Source organism: Choristoneura fumiferana, chromosome 15 (assembly GCF_025370935.1).
Source record: "Choristoneura fumiferana chromosome 15, NRCan_CFum_1, whole genome shotgun sequence".
Taxonomy (NCBI): Eukaryota; Metazoa; Arthropoda; class Insecta; order Lepidoptera; family Tortricidae; genus Choristoneura; species Choristoneura fumiferana.
The window spans coordinates 10,025,042-10,049,934 of NC_133486.1; the positions used below are offsets into that span (position 1 = coordinate 10,025,042).

Genomic DNA, 24,893 nt, shown 5'->3' on the forward strand with positions numbered 1-24,893 from the left:
GTCCCACAGTTTGGCGAACATTTAATTTAAGGTACAGTGTATTTGCATTTTTATTTAAATAAAATATATATATAATGAAAGAGCTTATTGTCAGCATCTCAAATAAAAATATATATATATATTATAATTGTAAGACAAAAACTCATACTCGTAAGTTATTTAAGAAAACCCTCTCTACGCTAATTCGATTCGCATTTGTTTCATTTCTGAATATTACATTTGCCGAAAAACACTACAGTAGTAACGATGCAGCAGTAAGCTTTACAGAACATATCACGTAAAAAGTATTTGGACAAATATTTAAGCTTTACCACACAATTCAAAGATAAACACATCACACATTCTCTCCTAATTTTTCTTCTGGCTCCGAGTTATTAATGAGACTCGCGACACTTCATTATCTAGCTTACCTACATTAACTCGAGATTGTGACAACAATCTGAAGTGTGAGAAAAAAAAAACTGTCGCACACCAACCGAGCGCCGCGGGCGCATTCCTCATTCGCTTTGGTGCATTCGTCGTAACTCAATCACCGCCTCGCTTTTAGATCGATGTTGTTTTATTGTTGATACTGACAGTACTTCAAACATGATTAAAATAAGAGCCACTGGTTATTGGTCACAAACTTAATATGACACCATCGTAACAGAAAATTGACTGTAGGAGCAGTTGGCATTTGTCGAGGTTCGTTCCACTGATAACGTGACTGTCGTCAAGTAGGTCTCTTTCGTGTCCGAATGGTTTGAAAAGGACAAATGTAAGACAGTGAGATTGAGACGGCAATAGACAGCAACGTGAAGAACGAAAAGAACATGAGTTGAGCATACATACATATATATATATATGATAATATATCGTATTTAGTTTAGGTCTTGAGCCTCAAACGCAAGCGTGTTTACGTTTCAGTATTAATTACACCCCACACTTGATACCACCACCATTCCACACAATTTCTGTTGTACAATCCTGCAGTAGGTAAAACACTATTGTTCTGAATTTTATTTCTCCGTATGCCGCCTTTATTTTTGCCTTCATTCAAAGACTTCCGCTTACAGCATGTGCTCGCTGCTCAGCCCCTCTTTATTGTATGCGTACAAAAAATTACCACATCCGTTGTAATCAAGCCGGGTTGTTACTTATTATTATTGGAGAATTTGCTTTAGCGCGGTCCCATTAAAACTACGTTTAATTCATTTTTCTTAAGTCTATGCTAACTCGATTTAGCTCCTGCAACAAATTTACAGTCCATTGTATTAAATTGCTGTTCAATATTTCGTGAACATCGTTTTTAAATGGCCCAGACGGTCGCATCTTTTGTGGGGACTGTAACGTCTGCATTTATTTAAGTACTGGAGTTCAACTGAAGCCGTAGAAAAAGTTCAATGTCACCTTTATTTATGCCCCACACAAAATTAACGTTTTCCTTGGAAATTATTCTGTCCTGCCCGCCAGCTTAATTGTTAAAAGCAAACAAAGAAATTAGAATAAAGCCTGGCCAACTTTCAACCCTTTTGCACAACACGGTACAATTTCTAAGAACGACATACTTTTCGTGTTCAGTGAAAGACAAAAGGGCTTAAATATTTAGTAGTACAAAAGAAAAGAAAACGCTTGACCGATTGTTATTGTGGGCATCTGGTGGGGCCCGTCGGCGTTACGCGCTGCGTTCGTGACGCAACTTCAGGTTCCCACAAATTAACTCAAGACGAAGGCGCACCGGTGACGATAGCCCTGCATTCGATGGCCCTTAAAACGTTTAGTCTTACTAAACATTGTACACTGATGCGACGTCAGACACAGTCAATACGTTCATATTGCCACATTGTGCTTCAGAACATCCGAATGAGTTTGCCCGTAACGGTACAGATTACGTCACGGCAATAAATAATGTTTACATTAACATTTATGACGGTACGCGCATTATATTTTTATCTATGGAGTTTCACCAACCGCTGAAGGTCTTTTTAAAGTGTCTTTTACAATTTGTTCAACCGATACGAAGCGGTGGAATAATTTATAGCTTTTTATTTGGTGCTCTTTACACTTGCTTGCTAATTTGTTTTGACTTCCTATAATTTGTTAAGGCTTCATATTTGACACAAACAGTATTAATATCACTTGTCCCATATGAACTAGTTAAATTTTATGTAGAGTGTAGACCATAAACAGTATAAAAATTCGCTCGGATATTCAGCTGCCCTCGATCTAGTGTCAAGTTGCCCGATCCAATCCATCATAGGTGTGATTGATACGTCAATACAATCAATACTGCACATAAATTACGCCGTCAACCCATCGGCAAATCCAGTTGGGTGGCCTCAGCACCATAGCAACGCATGCGCACACTTAGCTTTTTATTCTTTCCGAATATGGACTGATAATGTATAATGTATCAGTGGCTCTTTGTGTACTGCCAGTTATTAGAAATTAAACAGATGAATTATCCTAAGTTGTTGGCGACGGCCTTGTAGCCGACATTGATTTATTATGGCTCTGAATATTTGCCCTGATTGCCCCTGATGATTTCTGAAGAGTTTACAATTTATTTCTCGCGTACACCTTGATAATTCGCGGACCCCCTTTTTATTATTCTTTCATTAGTCACCATTGAATTTATTTTTAGATCGGATTTGAACTATAGTGTTAAAGTAAGCGATACGTATTTTAGGAAATAAAATAACTTTTTAAAATTTTCCATCTATATTTGTAGAGACGTCTATTCAAAGATCAAGGTAATCAAATTGATTTTGTTTTATTGGCTTTTGTTATTTTTAGATGTACTTTATACCTTCTGAGTTTATAAGCAACAATTAGATCTCTAGAGATTTACTATAAATATAGATGATACTTTAGAAGTAGACAGGCAATTAGTAGTCAAAATGTTCGTTTCCAAATTCTAGATAATTCGTAGTTCGCACGAAGGGTTGATTTTAGCTAGGGTTGTTCAATCGTGTCGTGTTTCTTGGGAAATCTTGTCTATATTTATATTCAACGTAGAGGTTTTCCTGTTTGTTTTTTTTTATGAAAGGGGTCCGCTGAACTGATATTAATTATTAATAACCAGTATTCAATAATGTTTTTTCGTTTTAATTTAAGTAAAACTTTAATAAGGCAAATAAGTCTACCATAAACTGCTATGTTTCTATAACATATTAAGGGTATGGATGGATGAAAAAATATTTCCGATTGGATTTTAATGATTAAAATGGTAACTTACGATAAAAATTTACTCAAATAAATAAGAGAATCATAATAGTAATGTAGAGCAAAAATAACATAACATTTAATATTAAAAGTACCTAGGTATAATATAAACATTGTTTAACGAGGTTTAGTAAGACTGATATGTATATCCTACTAAGATACAAAGTTCTTAAACAAACCATTCGTCTGGTATCTGAAAAAATCACTGAAACTAAAATATAAACATGTCGCACTGACGTAGCTGTCTTCTACGTGTGGGTCGCGCAGTAGCGTGGTAATTCATTTCTAGTTCATTAACAAAACTGTTGTCTAAGTAAACGACGCCTCCGACAGCCCTACGGCCCGATTACCGACCGCTGCCCGTCACCACGGGGTCAACGACCCCTGGGCCCGCCGGTCAAACGCCTGAACTATGTTTACTACGTGACGTGACGACTGTGACGAAAAACCTGGCCCTATACTACGAAGTGCAAAATTCGAACTTCGTATCTGACCGTCCCGCTCACGCTAATATTATTTAATACGAGAGTGAGAGGGACGGTAAGATACGAACTTCGAATTTCGTAGTTGCCCCCTGCAAAACTTACCGTCCTCTCGCTCTAATTGAAAACGAGCTTTTTGTGCTATATTTTTAAAGGGTACATAAATTGGTTTGCTTTCAAGGCAAAAATCTCTTCAGAGTGTTCAGTAGAGTATTAAAAGATTATCTTAAGCTGCTATTGACCGATTAATAAAATGATTCTAGCAGTTTTCGCATTTTGCGTCAGTTTTAGAAGTCCTTTTATGTACCTAGCTCGTAACGTAACTATCGCGTATGTTTTAATTTGAACAATGACGGTGCTTTTTTCATCTAAGCATACTAGGTACTTATATTTTTCAGAGAGCAACCCTGTCCAACACTACCTTTGATTTTTGGTATCTAATCTGACAGATTACTTTAAATGCACGGGTTCAGTTTAACATAGGTATTCTTACGACAAAGAAAAATAAGAAGGGCGTGAACCGACCGTAGAACAAAATTCTACACACTATAGCTATGTTGACTCTGCGCTGCCGCTCGCCTATGCAAACATGGCCCTTTTCCAAGCACCTATAAATTAACTACTAATACGCTGTGTACACTTCGCTTTATTATTCATGAACGTATACGAACTGCATTGCTGTATATGAATGTGAACTGTGAGCTAATGTTATTTTAAAGGGAAAGTACCCGCTGTTGAAAAATGTCGATGTAGGGAATGAATACGAAAATCGATGAACTAGTCAATCAATATACCTAATAATAAAGACAATTTTAATAATAACCTAGATGTGAACTTTAACGACTGGCCGAACACCGCGCAAAATCCATTTGCCCAACATTGGGACAATTCTTCAGACCAAATAGATAGTATTATGATGTTGACACTAGCTCGCGGACATGAAAATACTACTGTTTAAATTATGACAGTGAATCTTGTATTAATAACGAATTTTCAAACGAAAATTAGAAAATTTTGGTATTTTATCCAAAACATGCTCGCAAGCAATATATTTTAAATATCCCCCGTGTCGCAAAATATAACACAATAGGTATCGGGCGTGAATAATGTCGGTATTGCGTAGCGATAAATAATTTCCTTTGACGCCCACGATTTATGTCAATATTTCACGTTAACTCGCTCGTACTCTAAAACCGAAATATCTCCTCCCTGGCTGTAAGTAAGAGCTCTACTGAAAAACTGAGTTCTTTAATCTAGTTCACAATTTAAAAACGCGATTGCTCTACTCTAATTGTACGAACAAATTTGTTGGATGTGTAAAAAATTTAAACGATATTTGAACTGTGTTTTAATTATATTTTTTCTTTGGTTACAGGTCTAGATACCCGGATAGCACACTCAAGAAGCGTAACGCCACCGTAAGTTTATAATAATAATGCTTCTAGTATGACTTAATTGATTGAATCTACATAATGTAGGTGATGATAGACACCTTTATTTTTACAAGATTATTATAATCAATAATTGTAAGCTATCTTAAGCTGTGCTAGATAAGAACGAGCGCGGCAGTCTTTTGAACTTATGGCTTGACTAGCTTTTGTTCGCGGCTTCGCCGGCGTGGAATTCGGTTATCGCGCACTTACCAGTTATTTGCCTCGCGAATGAGTACGCAAAAGCTAGATTATCTCCTAATTTGTCTAAATAAATGATAGGGTATGTAATGTTCCATTGGTGTTTCCAGTGATGTGGTCAACAAGGATCTCCGTTTGTCGGAGAGCGACGATGAAGTCGCAGCTGCTAACACCCGGCTAGAACCGTAAGTTCCCTTATAGTTTTATTTTGTTCGTTTATATTGAAAATACCCATCAAAGAAGTTACTATACTTCGAATCAAAAATTTAAATGAAATAATCTTTATACGTGTGATCACTTTAACTAACTCAATAACCTATTCTGGAAGATAAAGAAAACACCCTGTAGGAACGAGTATACGATGCACCTCTGTATAATTTGTTTGATCAAACAGAGACGGCATCACAGTTATTTTATTTGTCACATAAAATACCGGGAACTTAACATCGAGCGGTGAAACCAAAGGCTGGACGTACAATACCGACATGATATTTTGTGACACGCCCATAGAAACTCTTGTCAGTTTGCAACCAGTTTGTATGGGCGTATATACACGAAATATCGGGTCGGTATTTCCATGTCGGTATTATCCGTGCCGGTAAATAGTGTCACCCTGCGATCGCATTCACCATCTCTTTCTACCTTCATCTTATACCCTGTGACAGATAGAAGAGGTGAAAACGATTGTTATTCCAAGTGTTTTAGACAATAAGGCCTTAGTGGCCGTATTGTCGGACGCTCTGGCGCTCGTGATCGCATTCACTATGTCTTTCTACCTTCCTCCTATACCATTTGACAGTAAGATGTGGTGAAACGATTGAGTTTTCGAGTATGTTCGAAAATAAGGCCTCTGGTCTTTAAGAGAATCAAATAAAATGTGTCTCCTCTTTTACTCCAGCATAATCTCTCCACTCGGCTCCGGCGGCAGTCCGTCGTCCGGCAGCGAGTCATCCGACTCCGAATCGGAGTCGTCTTCCGCGGAATCGAGCGGGCCGGCGCCCGCGCCGACCGCGCCTGCGCCCCCGCCGGCTGAGCGGTCGTCGTGGTCGCTCTCGAACTTCGCGCCGCCCACCGCGCAGATACCGGAGCCCTACGACTCTGGAAAGGAGCTGAGGCATGCGCTTGCCGATGCCAAAGGGAAGCCGGTGAGTTCCTGACTGTTCCTGAAATTATTTATGTAAAGGGTCCATCCATTCATAGTAAAATTGTAGATGCAAAGCAGCTCAATGGTGTACGTGGGACGTTCCGAGTCCGTACTGGATCCGAGGAGAAACAACAGCTATGGACTTCTCGTTCGGAGAGAAGACCTGTGCCTTTACATAAACTGGAGATTAATAAGATTTGTCAGAAAACTAAATTAAAATCCCCCACAAGTTTTCCCTACGAGTATCTAATTTTCGAAATGAAACACGTAAGATATCCCTTGTCACACACAGTACATAAGATAGTCTTCAGATTTCTGACCCTAATGCCAGAGGCCTCATGATATAGAATAGAAAACCTTCCCACGTACATTTCAGCGCCGTCAGCACTGCAACCTGATAATTGATCATGCTCGCGCCTTGTTATGCCGGATAACTGTCTTTCCCAGGTGTCCGCTTACAGATAAACACTTCTCCGAACGCGGATGCTGACTCAGACCCTCTATAACTTATAAAACGATTGCTTAGTTGATCCTTGACCTCAAGGAAGAACGTTGCCTCTTTATCTTTTTAATTTTCATTACGTTTCAAATGAAAGAAATCTCACACGCACTATTCAATCAAATGCACCAGCAAGACTGCTTCCAGCAGAGATGGATAAACCTTGCCGTTTTGAAACAGAATCTGCGACGATGGCTCTTTAATTTCGAACGTTATCTAACATTCCACTGGCCCTGTGAAGAACGCGATAATATTTTGATAGAGTTTAATGCGTTGAAGGACATGCTGAGGCAGGCTGTTGGTGCTATGCACGGGAACATGTCCATTCCTATTGATCTTGAGGTATGCTTCCACAAATCAACTTTGCGAAGAAGCTGTGCAAGAATAAAAACAACCAATGGGATTCTTGTTGGTAGATTTTTGCTTGGCACACTGCTGATGACAAGTAATTCTAAGAGTTTTCTCTCGTTTTATATGCTAAATATTTTTGTCATGTCCCGACCCTTAAAGGGAAATTGTAAGAAAAGTGTGAACTTGAGTTTTTTTATTAATTTGGAAATGGTGTTCTTTGTTCCACAGAGTCCTATCTCGGAGCTGTCTGACTCCGAGGCGTCATCGCCTTCCCCGGGCGTGGCGCGGCGGCGGCGGTCACTGGCCAAACGGACGTCGGCCGTTTCCAGTGATGAGGAGTCGTCAAGGCCTCAGAATACGGTTAGTAGACTTTCCGGCAACATTCGCTTGGCTATAACATTCCTCGTCATCTTTTTCGCCTTCTGGTTTTTAGATGGCATTTTCAGCTGCACAAGCTGACATATCCCGAGAGTTTCTTGCTTTCCTGTAGAACTTAATGTTCCTAGCTTCTAAGAGAATGTACCTTCGTAATTCCCGTGATAGGGTGCTACCAGGGTGATAATGTGATATGGTGCAGCGAAGTTAACTACTAATTTAAACTTTAAATTTGTTAAGGATTGGCTACAAGTTTAAAAAAGGCTTTTTTAGCAATGATGACAGTAGATCAATAACAATAATGTTTTATTCCAGCCCTCCCCCCGCGTGCAACCGTCCGGCGCGGTGAAGCGCGGCCGGCCGCCCAAGCCGCGCACGGAAGAGCGGCCGGCCAAGAAGAAGCGCGGCCGCCCGCCCAAGCAACGCCCCGCCTCGCCGCCCGCCCCCGACCCTGACAGCGACCACGACTCCGCCGCCGCCGCCGCCCCCGCTCCAGCCCTTCCCGATACCAAAACCTTTATCTTCCGCAAGGTTAGTAGTGATAACACTTTCGGGATGCCACTTATTAGCCTGCTAAACAGACGAGAGGAAAGCGATCATTTATAAAGAATCAAAGATACGGCATACTTAAAAACATGTCATTAGAAACGATGGTCGCCTTTAGTATCTTGGAAATAAGGGGAAGTATGAGGAAGACACGCTCAGCCAATAATGGTGGTTACTACAGAAACTGCAGTTTGCTCTTTCGCTGAGTCAATTTCTTAGGGACTTGAGGACAGGCTCAGTTGTCACTTCACGTGTACGCGTAAAAATATCGTCTATCCTTTAGGATATAACTTTGTCTTTCTGTATACATTTAAAGTTGTTATGTATGAAAAATAAAGTTTTAAGACTTTTAAGTATGTTACATAATCATGCTAACTAGCATTGTGTCTTGCAGGTTTTCACTCCCAAAAAGGGTGACGAATGCGGCGGCAAGGGGGGCAAAGGGGGAAAAGGGAAAGGCGGCAAGGGGAAAGGCCAGGTTACCATTATAGAGGTCGCGGCGGAATCGGGCGCCGACGACGACGAAAGGAGACATCGGGAGCGCTCCGCCGAGAGGAGAAACGAGGAGGCGTTAGCCCGCGTCTCCCCCCCAAGAGAGCCAGAATCTTTGACAAGGAAGAGGGAAGCGGAGAGAGTAGCCAACGAACGCATACAGGAGCGCGTAGCTTTGGAGCGGCCCGACCGCACCGACCGCCCTCCCACCGAGCGGACCTCCAACGACCGGATATCGGAACGACTTCCCTCCATACCTACCGACAGAATACCCTCCGACAGGATACCCTCAGACAGAACACCCTCCGAGAGGATACCGGACCGGACTAGCGACCGGAGCAACGACCGGCTATCCTCTGACCGGCTGTCGGACCGGTACAGCACGGACCGCCACTCCTCCGACCGTTTAACACCCGGTCGGCATTCCAGAGAGCGGATATCGTCAGAGAGATCCGATAAAATGACTGAAAAGACTTCTCTCGATCGCTTGTCGGGGGAGAAGACGCCGCTGGATCGGTTGTCGATCGACAAGTTGGCCGACAAGTTGGAGACGCCCGACAAACGGTTGGAACGGATGCCAGAGCGCTATGTTCGCGCGGAGGCCGATGTAGGCTCTGGAGTCAAAGGCCGCGGCTCAGAGAGGCTCGAGGAAGCTTCATCAAATGGTGAGCATTCATAATACTTGTCGATAAAGTTTTTTTTTTATAAGTGTACGATAAAGTAACGTTTGTTCAAGCGAAATCCTAATTTCTCAATTTTTAACCAACTTCAAAAAATAAGACTCATTCAGTTTGGTTGAATTTTTTTCGATCTTAGAACACCGTCATTTATGAACCGATTTGGAATACTATTTTTTGTTTGGGAGAGTATAAGTAATTCTCGTTTGGCCCCGTTTAAATTTGAACGAAATAAATACTATCCCTGTAGAAGAACGTAAGGTTCCTTGAAGTTGGTTTTTTTTTAGTAATGACTTCTATTTTGACCAATTTTCTTGTAGACCTATTTCGTTACTTCAGAACTTTGTCATTTAGGTATCAATTAACCAATCGTCACTACTTTGAAAGCAAAATGAACTCTCGAAATATTGTTCAGAAATATTTTAAAGTAGTGTCGCTATTACGAAATTTTTCTGCTTGATTTCATAGAGCTTTGAATAGAACTATCTTCGGGGCTGTTTGATGTCTGTATTTTAATTGTAATAGTATGTTGACGACCTCGTTTGTCCGTCAGTGTCGGTGGGTCGTCGTGCGCGCTTGCCGGTGCGCGTGGCGCTGTCGCGGCTGCGCGCTGACACCGTGCGCGCGCTGCACGCCGCGCCGCCCCGCAGGCCCGCCAAGCGCCCCGCCTCGCCGCCCCCCCACCAGGCACGTATATCGCACTACCAGAACGACCACCAAGCCGGTGGCAAAAAAAAATCAACATCCTACTGCGCGTGGCGCGTCACATCAATACACCACCAAGCCGATCACTATCACATAAATCAACATTTATCATCGTCCCACTGCGCGACACATCAATACACCACCAAGCCGATCACTATCACATAAATCAACATTTATCATCGTCCCACTGCGCGACACATCAATACACCACCAAGCCGATCACTATCACATAAATCAACATTTATCATCGTCCCACTGCGCGACACATCAATACACCACCAAGCCGATCACTATCACATAAATCAACATTTATCATCGTCCCACTGCGCGACACATCAATACACCACCAAGCCGATCACTATCACATAAATCAACATTTATCATCGTCCCATTGCGCGACACATCAATACACCATCAAGCTGGCCGCTACCACATGTATATGTTCAACGACTGTCCAAGTTTTCGCGGTATCACCGTATCATGATAGGTAGATTGTAACGATTTATTATCATTGCAGGCGGGAGAGGTGGCCGCGACGAACCATGAGCGGACGGCGGGTCAGACGCCGATCTATTATTCCTATTTCGAGCGCCTTCCCGCCGACGCTTTGTCGGACGAAGAACGCGATCACAAGTAAGATATCGTGCCAAACTACGTTCAGATTAAGGTGTATAGACTTTAAGAGAGAGGTTTTGGACACGTTATGTCAGACGAACAATGTCTGCCAATACATCTGGTTCATAAATCAGCGGGCAGAATAAATAAAAAACGAAGAAATGTCATCAGTCCCGCTTTGTATGGAAATCAATGTCAACGTAAACTCTTAGGAACGAAGCTGCGGACAAAAGATTATTATCTTACAATAATAATCCTCTTTTCAGATATTACCTTGGCGAGGCGAAGCGTCTCCGCACTGCCGCCGAGCGCGAGCAAGAGCCCCTGCCTCGCGTCATGCTTTACCTGGAATCCGTGCTTTGCTTCGTGCTGACGGGCCGAGTGCTAGAGCTGGAATTGGATACGAAACGCGCCTTCACAATATACAGGGAGACCATCGAGTATATAAAGAGTATACATTCGATGCCGCAGCGGTTCAGAGCGTCGCCCCATTCCACGTTCAACAAGCTTGACATACTGAGGTGAGATTATTATTTATATTATTATTGTTGATGGGATGAATATCGCTAGGTGGCGTTAGTATCGTGAGGTTCGTTAGACGTTACAATCTTGCTTGCGATTGGTTAATTTTATCTTCATCTTATCTTCTTTTTATCTTCATTTTTTTTTTGAATGGACAAGAGAAAAATAAGTGTCCAATATTTTCTGATAAAATAACTGACAGACTTATCCTGGATTGTCCTGACACTATTTAGTCCATTCTCTGTTAAGTTCCTGTTATCTTCTGTGACAGGTATATACGATGCCGTCTCTGTTTATTTTGTTCGATTAGACAAGAACAGCATCGCGGACGTCTGTCAAATAAATTACTGGAACTTTACAGAAAATGGCGAAACGGGCCCTATATTCTGAAGTGCGGCATACAAAACTTTACTCATGTAAACGTCTTGTACTAAGAAAATTTTATTTTCGTTTACAGCTTACGTGTACAAGCGTTGCTGTACCTACGTATGTTCAAAATGTACAATCGTGAAGTGAAGGAATACTACAAAGTTGTGCAGGAATATCAGCAAAAGGTACCTACTTTCTTGACTTATTATATACTATAACGCTTTACTTTTTTAGCGAGTATTTAACACCTCGAGCTATTGCACGCACCGATAAAACGTTGTCGTGCTAACTTTTTTAACTTGATATATAAAGCCTTTTACCTTCATTTTACTTTTTCTTATCTTATATTTTAACGAGGCTTTAGTAAACCTAATACATGGTATGTCAGCTTCATAAACATTTAACATTGGACTTTTGGATAGCTTGTCTCCAGCAAAAAATTTTTTTTAATTTTTGGATTGACTTTTCAACAATGCACTTCGCCTTTTAATACGTATGTTAGGTACAAACAATGACGTCAACAGTGACGACTTTTACGGACATTGTTAAGAAAAAGTGATCTACAGTAATATTTATGATATAAATTGAATGAGTAAATAAACTAAACTATGTATTTGCATCCTCCCCCAGCCGGCGTGCGCGGAGTCAGTGTCGCCCCTCTCCCCGACGCCCTCCCCGGGGGGCTCGGTCGGCTCGGTCGGGTCGGGCTCGGCGTCGGCGTCGAGCGGCTACTGCTCGCTCGCTCACTCGGTGCCGGCGCAGGCGCACAACGCGCTGCTGCAGCTCACCAAGTATTACACCTTCCTGTATGTGGCGCACGATCTGTGGGAACAGGCAGACAGCTTGTGCCGACTGCGCGCTAACCAAGGTCAGTCACCTCAAAACCACTCATTTACCCCTCGTATGCTTAAGTGCTGCCGCAGACTTACGATTTCAAGTTAGCCCACTAAATTGCACTGTATACCAATACAGTAGTAATTTAGTTAGATAAAATAAGCGGGCTATCATTAAGTTACTGGTCTATTGGTATACAGTGCAATTTAGTTGGCCGACGCTAAAATTGTAAGTCTGCGGGCCCACTAAGACACGAATCCATTCAAATTTAAGGGTAGCTTTTTTATTTTTTTTGATCAACAGATTTGTGCTTATTAAAACAGATGAGACTAGAATTCAGTACTTTTTTTAGTTCCCGCATACGAGTGGTTTATCCTCACCCACTATACATGCTTATAATTATATAAAAAATGTAGCCATAACCCGACAGATGTCTCTAAAATATTGTGCAGCAAAATGAACTCTATGCAAAAGCATTTATATTCAACATGGCTGAATACATGACTAACCGACGCAACTCAAATTATCAAAAGCAAATGGACTTAGCTATTCATATTTTTGTCAAGGTTTCCCCAATTTTTTAAATTCCTATTGATCTATTTATTAGCTTGAAATTTGGTAATATTAATAAATCAGTATTTTTTAAAATTCCCTCATTTCCCTATTACAATCTGTTTTATGGGCTTATAAAACCACCAAAAATTGGGAGTTGTTATTCCTTCACGGCTGATCCTAAGCAAGCATGCTAATGGTAAATATATAATATAAACATTCTACTAAGTCACAGGACAGAATAACAATACTTATAAGTCGATTAACCCAACTAATTTGTAGCACAATGATAATAACAAATTCTCTTCTATTCCAGATCTATTCATAGCCGTGGATCGTAAATGCGGTCCCCTGACGCTGTTCTCTACGTTCCGCCACCTCGTGCAATACGTGCGTCACGCGATCTCTCTCCTCAAGAACGCGCCGCGCGAGTGACCCGCCCACTGCTGGGCGTGGGACCGCGGCACCCCGGCTCTAGTCCAACGTACCGATCGGAAGCGTATGGACCTGGCGTAACCCTACATAGTGCATTCGTACATAAGAATAAAGATTAGTAGAAGCGTCATTCCGGTTTTGACAAGCACGCGTAAAACAGTATAAAACGAATGAAAAATAACTAAATTTTACGTACGAAGTTGTTTGTTGCCATGTTCAAGCATTTTAGATCGAACGTGTGAGAGTTAAAAAGAAAGTGGCAAGTACATTTGGATTCTACTGTTTTACGTTGAAGGGCTGTCGCAACTTGTGACAAAGCAAATGTAATCAGGTCTGCTATGCGTTAAGGGATATGGTTCCTCATTGCAACAAAATGTAACAAAAGCAGTTCCTAATAGTCTTTATTCCAACTGTGTTAAGATATAATCACTACAAGGTGCGTGTGTGAGTGACAACCGGAGCCATTGGCTAAGCTGGTAAGCCGGTTTGTTTCAACGTAATACTCCTCAATGTGAGGTCACGCACATACCCGCGCGTTATAGTTATAATATAAGCATCGTTGTGGTTGTATAGAACTTTGCTGGGTTATATTGTATCTGTGGGACACCGTCTATAGTGTTACACAACCTCTAAAAAAGTACTTTGCTAGTACAAAATATCGTAGATAGGCGTGCCAAACAAGTCTTCTGAACAACATTTATTGGCTTTAGTAAAATGATGGTCAATTTTGTCTTATTTTGTAAAGAACATCAATGATTGTTGTCAGCATCGGCCTAAATCTTTTAGCATGTTTTTTTGTTGTTTTATTGTGTCTTAAATCTATTATTCGTTATTCAGTGTTGTCTTTTCTAAAAGCGACAATTATTTGTAGCTAGGCAATCAATTTTGAAGCATTATTGTGTAGATTAATTACTTTACTCTAAAAATCTAGTTAAATTGTAATTTATTTTAAATTATTATTATTTATTTAAAAACTAAATCATCTAAATAAATCTGTATAGTTATGAAAAGGTTATTTTTAGTCTTTAAATGCTAATGAATGGGACAGAACTGAAAACGAACACTTGTAATTGAAGCACAAAGTCAATTTATCACTAAAGATGGTGTCGACAACTGCCACGGATTCATCCCACGCTAGAGCAAACCCCTAAGACTATGACATTAAGAACTAATCCATCTCTAAGCAAGATGACGACCAAAGCGTTATTGTAAAGACGGCAGCGCGGTTGCCTGGCAACCACCCCTGGTTCCAAACCCGAATGTAAATCTAAGTGATAGAGTAATCATATCGTAAGTGTTTTTCGTTGTAGTATCTTCCCTATCACAATGTGTACCTATGGGGGCACGATACGAATTCGTTTAGTTTGGAAGTTATACGAAAATATTTCGAGTGTGGGCCAATCGAGTATATTATCTCACAATGGGAACACTTGTCTTGTAGTTTTTCGCAATAATTTTACTGATTTCTACTCGTATTGTATACTTTTGCTTGTTACTCTGTGAGTGTGTTAGTATGAGAGCTTTAAACTAATTCGTACTTTAAGCGATTCGGTTAGGGTTTGATTATAAATGGAACGAACAGCGCAACGTTTCATAATCCCGATTCGTATTGGTGATTTATTTGGTCAATTTAAAATTAATTGACCCTCTCAAGAAAATTTTATACCGTAACGGATGATGGCTCCAAAAATAAATGGAATCGAATAAAAAAAGTATACAAAATTTACTTTCATTAATCATAATATTAAAGGTGATCAAAACTGTGTTCCTAAAGCATTAAAAGTTGATTTCTTATCAAGAATAATAATAGCATACAAGAGCCCGCTATATTTTAGCGAACAATCATGAAGAAAACGTATGTGAAAATGTTCCTATATTTTGAGTAGTCGCAGAACAATTAATTGAGCAAAAAGCTTCTTGCGTTTTATGATGTGGATCATATTTTCGTATATACATATCAAGTAGTTTGGTGACGATCAGACCAATGTTGTATCGGGATGTGTTTATTGGTTATTGTAGCGAGAACATGGGTCATAGATGTGAATATGTTTGGAGCGACAATAATACTCCTCTTAGGGAGTTAGAGTAAATTTCGAAAATATCGATCCATCTAGCGCATATAGAGCTCGCACTGTCGCGACCGCGACGACATAACTGGAGAAACAATCCTTGCGATTCACAAAAAATATATATTTTTAAACTAAAAAGTTTTGAACGAAATTCATAAACGTTTTACGACGACAAAATTAAATAATTACCTAGTTTGAAACTCGGTTTAAATAGATTAGACAACTGTCATTATTAAAACAAAAACCGTAACACCAATTATTATATTTCTCTCGGTTGTTCATCAAATTTAAGTTGTGATGTAAATATAATAATAATTATTATTATATACATTTTGTAATGGATATACATGTTAGTGCCAGGATAGGTTTTGTATTAAAGTTTACGGCAAGCGGCGCCTGCTGGGTCGTCGCATGTGTGTATGACAAGACGATGCCTTGTACATAGTTTATTGTAAGAAATATGTAGTTTTCATTTATGTTTTAATTTATATGTAAACTATATTTATATTTAAGCGGACAAGGAGATAAACATAATAAAGTTTAGGACTATATGAGCGTGATTCGGATGAGAGCATGAGCGGAGTTTTTTTAATAAGACAATTTGTATATTTTTAAAAGTGGATATTGTATATGTTTGTAGGAGCTTGCAGCGTTCGTTAGTCGATAGTTAGGTTACGCGCGACCCGCGCCTGTTACCCGCTGCCATAGCAGCCCCCCTCTGCCCACTAGACCCCCCCCCTTACCCGATCGGTACTTACTAACCGCACAAATATTTATAAATTTTAGTTAAATATTTATTTATTGTGGCGTTGTATAGTTAATTTTGTTGCACTCAAGCGAAGTTTACTTAATCGCAATAATATATTCAGAGGCAATTTAACCTTAAGCAATCTGAAGCGTTGAAGTGCCTTGCGGAAGCGGATTTCTGTATCCGGCATGACAGGTGTCGCGTCACGTGTATCCGCGTCTCTCTCTGCCCCGTATCCCGGCACCAAGCGTGAGCGAGACGAACAACTCGTGCGAAATCACAAATGCATCTCGATCAGAAACTCGCATCTATGTACTTGGTTTTTGTTATGATTCTTAGTTCTAAATTTGCGTTAACGCGGTGTATATTTCTTTTTTACATTGTTTTTTTTTTACGTTGCTTATTTAATTTTAGGTCGATAGAAGCTTTGTCTTTGAAATTAAGCAATAAGTTTTTTGACAAAATGTGCTACGTTGAAGCCCGAATATGCATTTTCTGACAAAGGTAGAGCCTATTTAGAGCTTATGACGTTGCATTGAGTTTGAAATACATTCAAGTTGTTATGAGGCTGTCATACATATGACAAGTAATAGTGTAGTAATAATACCTGAATGTTCTCAACATACTTCCAATTTACTTCATAGTTTGCACACAGCATCGACTTACTTCATAAAGCGCGGTATAGTTCATGCTCAGCATATCACATCACCGCTTATAATCATCACATTACACATTACTTAGAACTATGGTCAAAGAGATTAAAAACTGATCAAGACGGGTAGCATGGCTTGCCACTTTCTCGCTTGTCGCCCAGTGCCTCCTCTGAAAGAGAGCTTACATTACGACAAACCTAGTCGCGGCTATCCCTGCTAGCCGTCCTGGGGCATCAGTAATAGACAGAACTCACTGGTCGAAAGCAATTTAATAAATAAGGCTGTTTTTTCTTAATATTACACCTCAAATGACTTATTCCGTAAAAATATATCAGAGTGGTGTCCGTTCAGATTTTAGAAAATATTTAAGATATCTATATTTAGTAAGATTCCTTGTCTCAGTTATTTCCTATTTTCAGACCATTTATGCAATAAGTTGCCTTTAACATGCTTTTAGGCGCGTGGTACGATTTGACGTCCAAGAACAAGAAATTTGATAAAAAATAACACAACCCTAAAATTGACGCCAAATTGTCTTTTTTTATTATATAAGTTAATGAACAAGAGACGCCGTAAGAGCGTTTGTTTCTAGAAAATTGTAAAATACTGTTTTCTTATTGTAACAATCTTGTGTTGATAGCATGTATAATTTGTTTTTTTTTTATATTCGCGTTAAGAATATGTATAAATTTGTTTTCTCTTAATTTTATTATTTTGTGTAACTGTACCTTATGTTATTGATGATAGAATACATTAATTTTTATGTATGAATTATTTTGTTTTTGTTTTTTTCTTTAATTTACCTTTTGGTTTGGCTTTTGGTTTTCGATATTAGTAGTCGTTGAAAAACATTTATTTTAATTCATGCTTTATGCACAATGCAGTCTGCCATACATTACCTACTGCTTAGGTATTATCAACCCATGCACGCCAAAGTTCAGTCAAACAAATTTAAGCTACGTCTATACTGACTGAAATAACTTGTTAGAAAGAAAGAAAGAAAATAAATAACTTGTAAAAAGTTGAGTCACATTGACGGAAGTTAAGTTTTAGTGCCGTTATAAAATCTATACCGACGACTAGGTACACTTTATTTTTCAAAATGTACACACTGAGGACCCGAATCATGGACTTACGAAAAAGGTAGGTAATGCTACTGATGGTAGAAGCACAAAAAAGTGCATATCAAAAATATTTTCAAGCAGTGACTACACAATCTTGGACTTGTATTTAGGGTTCAAAACCTGTTGACAAAAACGAAACCTTTCTAGGATCACGTTGTTGTTTGTCTGATTAGGAACGCGTGGAAGTAAAGCTGAAATTAACATCAAATACTCAGGTCTGCTATCCCTTGGAGCAGTGAAAAAAATCAAAATTCTAAGTCTACGCAATCTATACATAAAAAAAGTGTACTAAAAAAAAGTGTTTTCATACAAATTGCCAGGGAATCAAAACCTATAGGGTACTTCCAGTGGGTTCCTTCAGTCGCCCAGGATTTTTCAGGATTCAATTAGTGTTAGGGTAATTGTGCAGCCATTGTTAAAAAACCAAAGCATAGTTGACTCAACATCGACTTAAAATAACAACATATTTGCCGCCATCAACAAAGTTTACATTAACATTTGCGTAACGCAAGTTTCACATTCATCCAATCCGTTGAATGGTTATCTACTTACCCCCACTGTGGCGTGCATTGAGTAGCAGCAGGGTAGGCTATATAGGCAGCGCTAGTGCTGGTGGCACGTGCTGCGGCGTAAATTACCAACTGCCTACCTTGGAATCGACCTAAAGCCGCATTCACATTATCTGTCGTGTTGTGTTGTGATGCTCTCTCTCTCTCTCTCTCTCTCTCTCTCTCTCTCTCTCTATAGTTCGTGATGCGACAGAACACAAGCCGTCATAACACACTGCATCAGGTGAATGTGATGCAACCATATAAAATGTATGAAACCGATACCGTTCTGAATGTGAATGCCGCTTAAGGCTGCGTTTCAACCAGAGATGTGCGAGAATATGTTGCGAGAAATGTGTTTTTCATGAACCAATACGAACGCTTCATTTACCTAGCCTCGCTCCGCTCAGCTGTTTCTACCAGAGAGGTGCTGTGCGAGGATAAGTAAATGAAGCGTTTCTATTGGTAAACACATTCCTCGCACATCTCTGGTGGAAATTCAACCTAATGCAAGCCAAAGTGGGCCACTTCGATTAGTTAGCGTGACCTTCGTCAATTTTCGCCTATAGTGCACGCTAATCACCCACCTGTGCGATATTCCTCCACAGTGCGATCGCCAGTTGCCTTATAGCAAGACAAGTGTCTTTTACAGCTGCCATTTAGAATTAAATATAGTACTCAGAATAGCGGATTCTGTACTGATTAGGGAGTCGAAAAAACCAGAAGTTAAGAATCATGTCGTTTTGGTAAGTTGGCTCGCTCTAGGGCACACAAAACCAGCTTTTACTGTTAAGAAACCGAAAAAAACTGGTTTCCTATACACTGAGAACCAGTTTTTATGCCCTTGACCAGTAAGTACTCTGTTACAAATTAATCTACTAGCGAAGAAAATCCTGGTAATACAGAGTGGAAGTTAACGAAAGACTCTCGAAAGTAGGGTATTGTTTATCCTTGGTATTTTTCAGTAGGTAAGCTTTTAGGTTTAAATAATAAATAAACGCAATAACATGTAGCACATACATTTTTAACAGTACGTAGATGAATATTTATATTTTAATTATGTGATTACATTTCCAATACAATATTTTGAAGTCTTTCGTTACGTTCCATCCTGTATAAAACAAATACACATAAATACCGTTTATTTTTCATATCTCGCTTAAACGGGTTTATTAAAGATTACAAATCAAAGGTCTACTTCTAGGGTAGATTTATTTGTAAAAAGGTCGTGTTAAAGCAAAGTCAATTTATATGTTTAAAGGGTTTGTCGAGTTGAAGCCCCTCTTGGTCTTTGGTAGACGTTGATATTTGCCAAGGTTTCTTTAACACCAGAGGTTTTCTTGTATAACTCACTCTCTCTCTTCACTTCTTTCTGTCGCACGATGTAGGAGGGTAGAAAGAGAGGTGAATGCGATCACGAACGCCAGCGGGTTAGACAATACGGCCTCAGACCCGTTAATACAGGCAGTAGTTTGCTGTATAATAGACAATTTATGGCCACCTTCCGCTACAAGCGGAGAGGACTCCGTACGGAGCCGATTTAACTTGTATGGCGGCATTAATGTGCGTCCACAGAATAAGAAGTCGTAAGCTTGTCACTCCGGTACGCTCAGTCACCTCTGTTTCGACTTATTACCTTTTTTAGTGAAAAATAGGCATTAGAGATGGGGATGATTTTTGAAATTATATCTGTGAAATTATATCTGTGAATTGCAACTAAATTACCGTCTCATTTAAATTTTGGAGTCTATGATTAAATTATTCAGTACTTCCAAGTAGGTTCTTTTCTCGAATGTACTTTAGAGTAATATTTTCATAGATCGATTTTAAATCGACCCATAAATAGCGGTCCTGTAATTTACATGTTTTAAACAGTTTCGCTAAAGAGTAAAAGGGGCCTCAGCTAGCAATGGAAGCCATCATTCAGCCTTTATACAATCACTGCCAGTTATCCTGTCCTCAAAAAATCAGTACAGAATCTGCCTATGGACACCAGAACGCAATTTAAATCAATTATTATATACACTTTAAATGCATTCGTCAGTTAGGGCCGCTGCAAGCTCGTTAGGCTCGCGCACGACACCATTGTACAAGCTCGTGTGGAACAGCCTTAATTTTAGAGACGCGCTTTTTGTATACGATTAATAGAGTTACGAGTTTATTTGTTGCGGATATGTACAATAATATGTCGAAATAATATAAGCTCAAAAATTGGGATGCATGTAAACATATACTTACTTTGAGTTTTTTGACTAGCTTTATATAAGGAATAATATTTGACAAGTTGTAACAATACGTTTCATGCTCAGAAGTATTATTCATCATTTTAATTGTGTATTCGTGAACAACTGTGAGTGCAGGAATTACAAGATTTTGAGATATCGCCAGTTCGAATTATCACATCAACTTCATTAGGTTTCTACAGTTGATAACAAGAAGATGTATAGACGTATGTAGGTATATTTCATCATATTACAATGCGATATGATGAAAAATTGGATACCTACGTACCTGTGAAGTCGAATGTACTTGAGGCTAATGCTTGAAACTTCCTTACGACGCAAAGCAAGTGTATCTGGTATGAATACTGAATGTTTTTACTTTTCGTAAGTATTACAGTCCATTTAATATTCTATTCTACAGAGACGGGGTAAAATCTCAAATAGAATTCTGTTTAAAACATATGGATATAGTTATTTGTTTTCTGAAAAATTGATTAAATTTCATTTTCTTAATTTGCATTGTGTTAAAATAAAAGGAACAATTCCAATTAAATATAATTGTACATAATAAAACGAAATTCTAAATATGTCGCAATTCAAATTCTAAATAGATATCGCTTACATGATGAACAATAGAGTACCTACATTGCAATAAGTCAATATTTTTACAATGCTCGTTGAATATCCTCTGTAAATAATGTACATTTTGGTATTACTCAAAAGTAACGAGAAAGACATTTCTGGTGTTGGTAAAAAACAATCTTATTTTGAGATAGCAATGTTACCAATCACAAATTTGTTGATGAAAACTTTTGAGTGTTGCCATATGTAGCCGTTGTTTCGTTGAGTTGTTTGTTAGTAGGTAACATTACGCGCGACCTCACGTCATATCTAGCCGTTTAAGAGGGAATTCATTTGTTTATTTTAGATTTAAATAAAGTTCAAAGTGAATACCTAGTTAAATTGTGCCTTAGTGGGAAATGGTTTAGCCTCCAATTTCGTTTGGACTCGTATAGCGACGCGACGTTTGTATGAAATTCCGATTGCGATTTTATTTAGCGTAGGAAAACTTAGCGGGAAAATTATACAATACTTTAAACGAAGTTTTGATCGACATTTTCCTTTTAAAATAAGAACTTTTGGTGTGTTTATTTAAATTGTAATTTTACTTAAATGTCTCTTATCGCGCAATCGAAATTTCATCAAACAATTATTCGTTTCAATTCGGAAGTGTGAACTCCAGTATTTCTTGCGCACTGTAAACTATGCACGTATATTAAAGAGATTATACAATTGTTTGATTACAAACCCCTACTCAGTTGATAGATAAACTAACGCAATAATGTTAACGATATTTCGTTCTATTGGATGTTGTAATTGATTATATTTACATTTATGTAAGAAACGTAGATCAGTATATGTCGTAGCAATAATTTAAGTATGGCAATAAGATCTAGTGCATTTGCTTTATACTGTATGATTCGATCTGGCTGTACACTGCTTCCCATGTACGTACAATAAGTTCAAATTTTCGATGTTTCCCAAATTATATATTTAATATCGCACGTGACTAGTCGGGTAGTGTTCAGTGTACGAGTTACGTTAATGCTTCTCGCTTAACTCACTTAATGATTGTCTGTGAGTGGAGTTAATGGTAACTGTATTTATCTATCGACACCCATTCGTTTCTCAGAGCTTTACGTACCTTACCTACTAATGACATTCAGACCAATTTTAATTTGACTTCTCGAGTCAAAAATAACAAATTATTAGAGTAAGATGAAGTGCCAAGAGTCGCGAATTCTTCTTTCCTAAGTGCAATTCCTTCTCAATTACTGTACCTATGTATTGTATCGTATTTTATTATGTATTGTTCGCCTGTCTCGAGCAGCAGTCAGGCACCACCGACGCTTTCTTCTCGCTTAGCCAAAGTTATTTTCTTGAGGGATATTTTTAATTCTTCTTCAAATTAACAAAACACTAACTATTTAATTAAGTCAATAAAATCTCGCAAAACATATTATGAAAATGAAGAAGAATAAATCAAAATATCCCGTCAATAAAAAGTGAGAAAATGTATAAAATGAACGAAAAATGCGTAATTTTAACTAGCAATAATAACAGCTTAAGTTAAATAATATTCTAAATTTATGTTTTGTAGTGGATGTTTATTAAATAGATTTAAAGCATGGCGCGTGCCGCTTGTCATTCATGTAACAGTAGGAGGTGGGTCTGCGATAGAAAACTCGTCTTACCAAATGCTAGCTCTTACCTCCGGCTCGGACGTAGTTTTCTATGTTGGCGACATTACATTATCAAGTAGACGCGTGTATTAACATTAAGGGACAAACAAATTCTAGTATAAAATTGTTTACCAAGCGCCTAACGGGCGTTAGACGGAAATATTATTTTTCTTAGATCATTATATTGTAATAAAATGGTAAAGTATAGAAATATGCGCGTGTTGGCGGGCTGGCGCGGCGGCGCGGAGGGGGGGCTTAAAAAGTTATTTTTTTACGAGTCGCGGCCGCCGCGCGCGCGCCGCCTTCACTCATATTTGTTATGTTTAAGAGGAAATATCTATTGTCTATTCCAAGGGTTGAATAACTACCAACACTTTTTTATATTATAATAATTATAGAAATTATTATTGAACTTGTTGTTTGCTTTGTACGTCTACATCCCTTTCTAATCCTATAACTATAAATCACGCATTAAAAAAACAAGAGGAAATTACATGTCAATAAGGCACACTGAGCACTATTTCATCACGTTGACACGTGCGACTATTACTTTCATAGAGACCCATTTTGAAAGTACGCGTATGTTGACCACAAAAAACTATAATTGTAACGCAAACTTGACAGTTATAATCTCATGTCAAGATTTACCGACAACTCTACAACTAAATGTCGACTGAGAAAAATAAATCTTGTTTCACATCATAATTAACTATCATTAAATTTAGATACAAACTAGCTTTTGCCCGCGACTTCGCCCGTGTGGAATTCGGTTGTCGCGCGCTGTTCCCTCGCCGAGATAAAAAGTATCCTATATCACTCTATGGCCCATAAATTATCTCTATGCCTAAAATCACGTCGATCCGTCGCTCCGTTTCGACGTGAAAGACAGACAAACATACAAACAGACACTTTCGTATTTATAATATTAAGTATGGATAATTGATTGTTACTCGACATATGTCACTGACCATTGTCACGTTGGTGAAATAGGAGCTTGAGCATATAGTAACGTCAGTTTAGCTGTCAAATTATAATTTGATAATTCGAGTAGTATCCGGTTGCTCTTCGCGTAGTCGGGTAAATTTATCTTCGCCCGCTTATACTTTAAAAATACACTTCACCGCTAATGAAGTTTTAAATAATAATTGACGTCTTCAAGTATGACCGTTAATTATGTGAAACGCAAAGTCGCTTAAGCCCTAACAGTCAATAAATAATAAACAGTTTTTACTAACGTATCATTTATTTACACATCTTTGCGATTGTGTTTCCTCTTCTTTTTCTTCGTGTTGTCTCGCTCCAAGAGATCGTCTAATTCTTTGCTGTCGTCGCCAAGTCGCTTCTCACCACTGAAACATACAAATTATACGTCAAAAGAATAAATCATTGGGCAGGCGCGGTCCGAAGGGCACCATCCTGGATGTGTCCTGGTGTATATATTGGTATGTCGGTAAGGGGTCCCGTTCGCAATCCATAATAAGCCATAATGTAATGTTTGTCATAATGATCATTTTGAAATGGCCATCCTTTAGAACCCTATATGTTAGGTTAAGTTTATTTTATAACAATCAAGAATTATTTTAATAGTTTTCAAGAAAAATGATCATTATGGCAAACTACATTATGACTATGTATGGATTTCAATATAGACCCGTTAGTAACGCCTCATTCTGTCAAAGTCTTACACATGCTCACCTCTTAACGGACACAAGCGCCTTAGCCTTAGTAGCGGCGAGGGCCTGCCCCCAGTCCTGGTCAGACCCTTTGATTCGATACTGCGCTAAGTCCTCGCCCATCAGCTTTGACAGTTCCTTCCGCTGCTTCCGCTCCAACTCCTGAAAACGAAAAGGTAC

The 24,893-nt window shown here is 39.0% G+C and overlaps 2 protein-coding genes across 5 annotated transcripts in view; one reads left to right on the forward strand and one right to left on the reverse strand.

Annotated features, from left to right (window-relative positions):
- Nucleotides 1-17,674, forward strand: part of lilli (AF4/FMR2 family member lilliputian) — a 213,632-nt gene extending 195,958 nt beyond the window's left edge. For all 4 annotated transcript variants that reach the window (XM_074098528.1, XM_074098526.1, XM_074098527.1 and 1 more), the window contains 12 exons: nucleotides 5,062-5,104; nucleotides 5,428-5,502; nucleotides 6,216-6,462; nucleotides 7,540-7,671; nucleotides 8,002-8,217; nucleotides 8,627-9,389; nucleotides 9,955-10,088; nucleotides 10,624-10,739; nucleotides 10,988-11,242; nucleotides 11,701-11,797; nucleotides 12,243-12,480; nucleotides 13,315-17,674. In XM_074098528.1, coding sequence (XP_073954629.1) covers nucleotides 5,062-5,104; nucleotides 5,428-5,502; nucleotides 6,216-6,462; nucleotides 7,540-7,671; nucleotides 8,002-8,217; nucleotides 8,627-9,389; nucleotides 9,955-10,088; nucleotides 10,624-10,739; nucleotides 10,988-11,242; nucleotides 11,701-11,797; nucleotides 12,243-12,480; nucleotides 13,315-13,433 — 2,435 coding nt within the window. In that variant the 3' untranslated portion in view covers nucleotides 13,434-17,674. The remainder of the gene's footprint in view (nucleotides 1-5,061; nucleotides 5,105-5,427; nucleotides 5,503-6,215; nucleotides 6,463-7,539; nucleotides 7,672-8,001; nucleotides 8,218-8,626; nucleotides 9,390-9,954; nucleotides 10,089-10,623; nucleotides 10,740-10,987; nucleotides 11,243-11,700; nucleotides 11,798-12,242; nucleotides 12,481-13,314) is intronic.
- A 6,596-nt stretch (nucleotides 17,675-24,270) lies between these two features.
- LOC141435438 (RNA cytidine acetyltransferase-like) overlaps nucleotides 24,271-24,893 on the reverse strand; it is a gene marked incomplete in the record, with an annotated part of 35,677 nt that continues 35,054 nt past the window's right edge. The window contains 2 exon segments of the mRNA XM_074098116.1: nucleotides 24,271-24,389; nucleotides 24,736-24,875. Of these exon segments, the coding sequence (XP_073954217.1) occupies nucleotides 24,287-24,389; nucleotides 24,736-24,875 (243 nt within the window).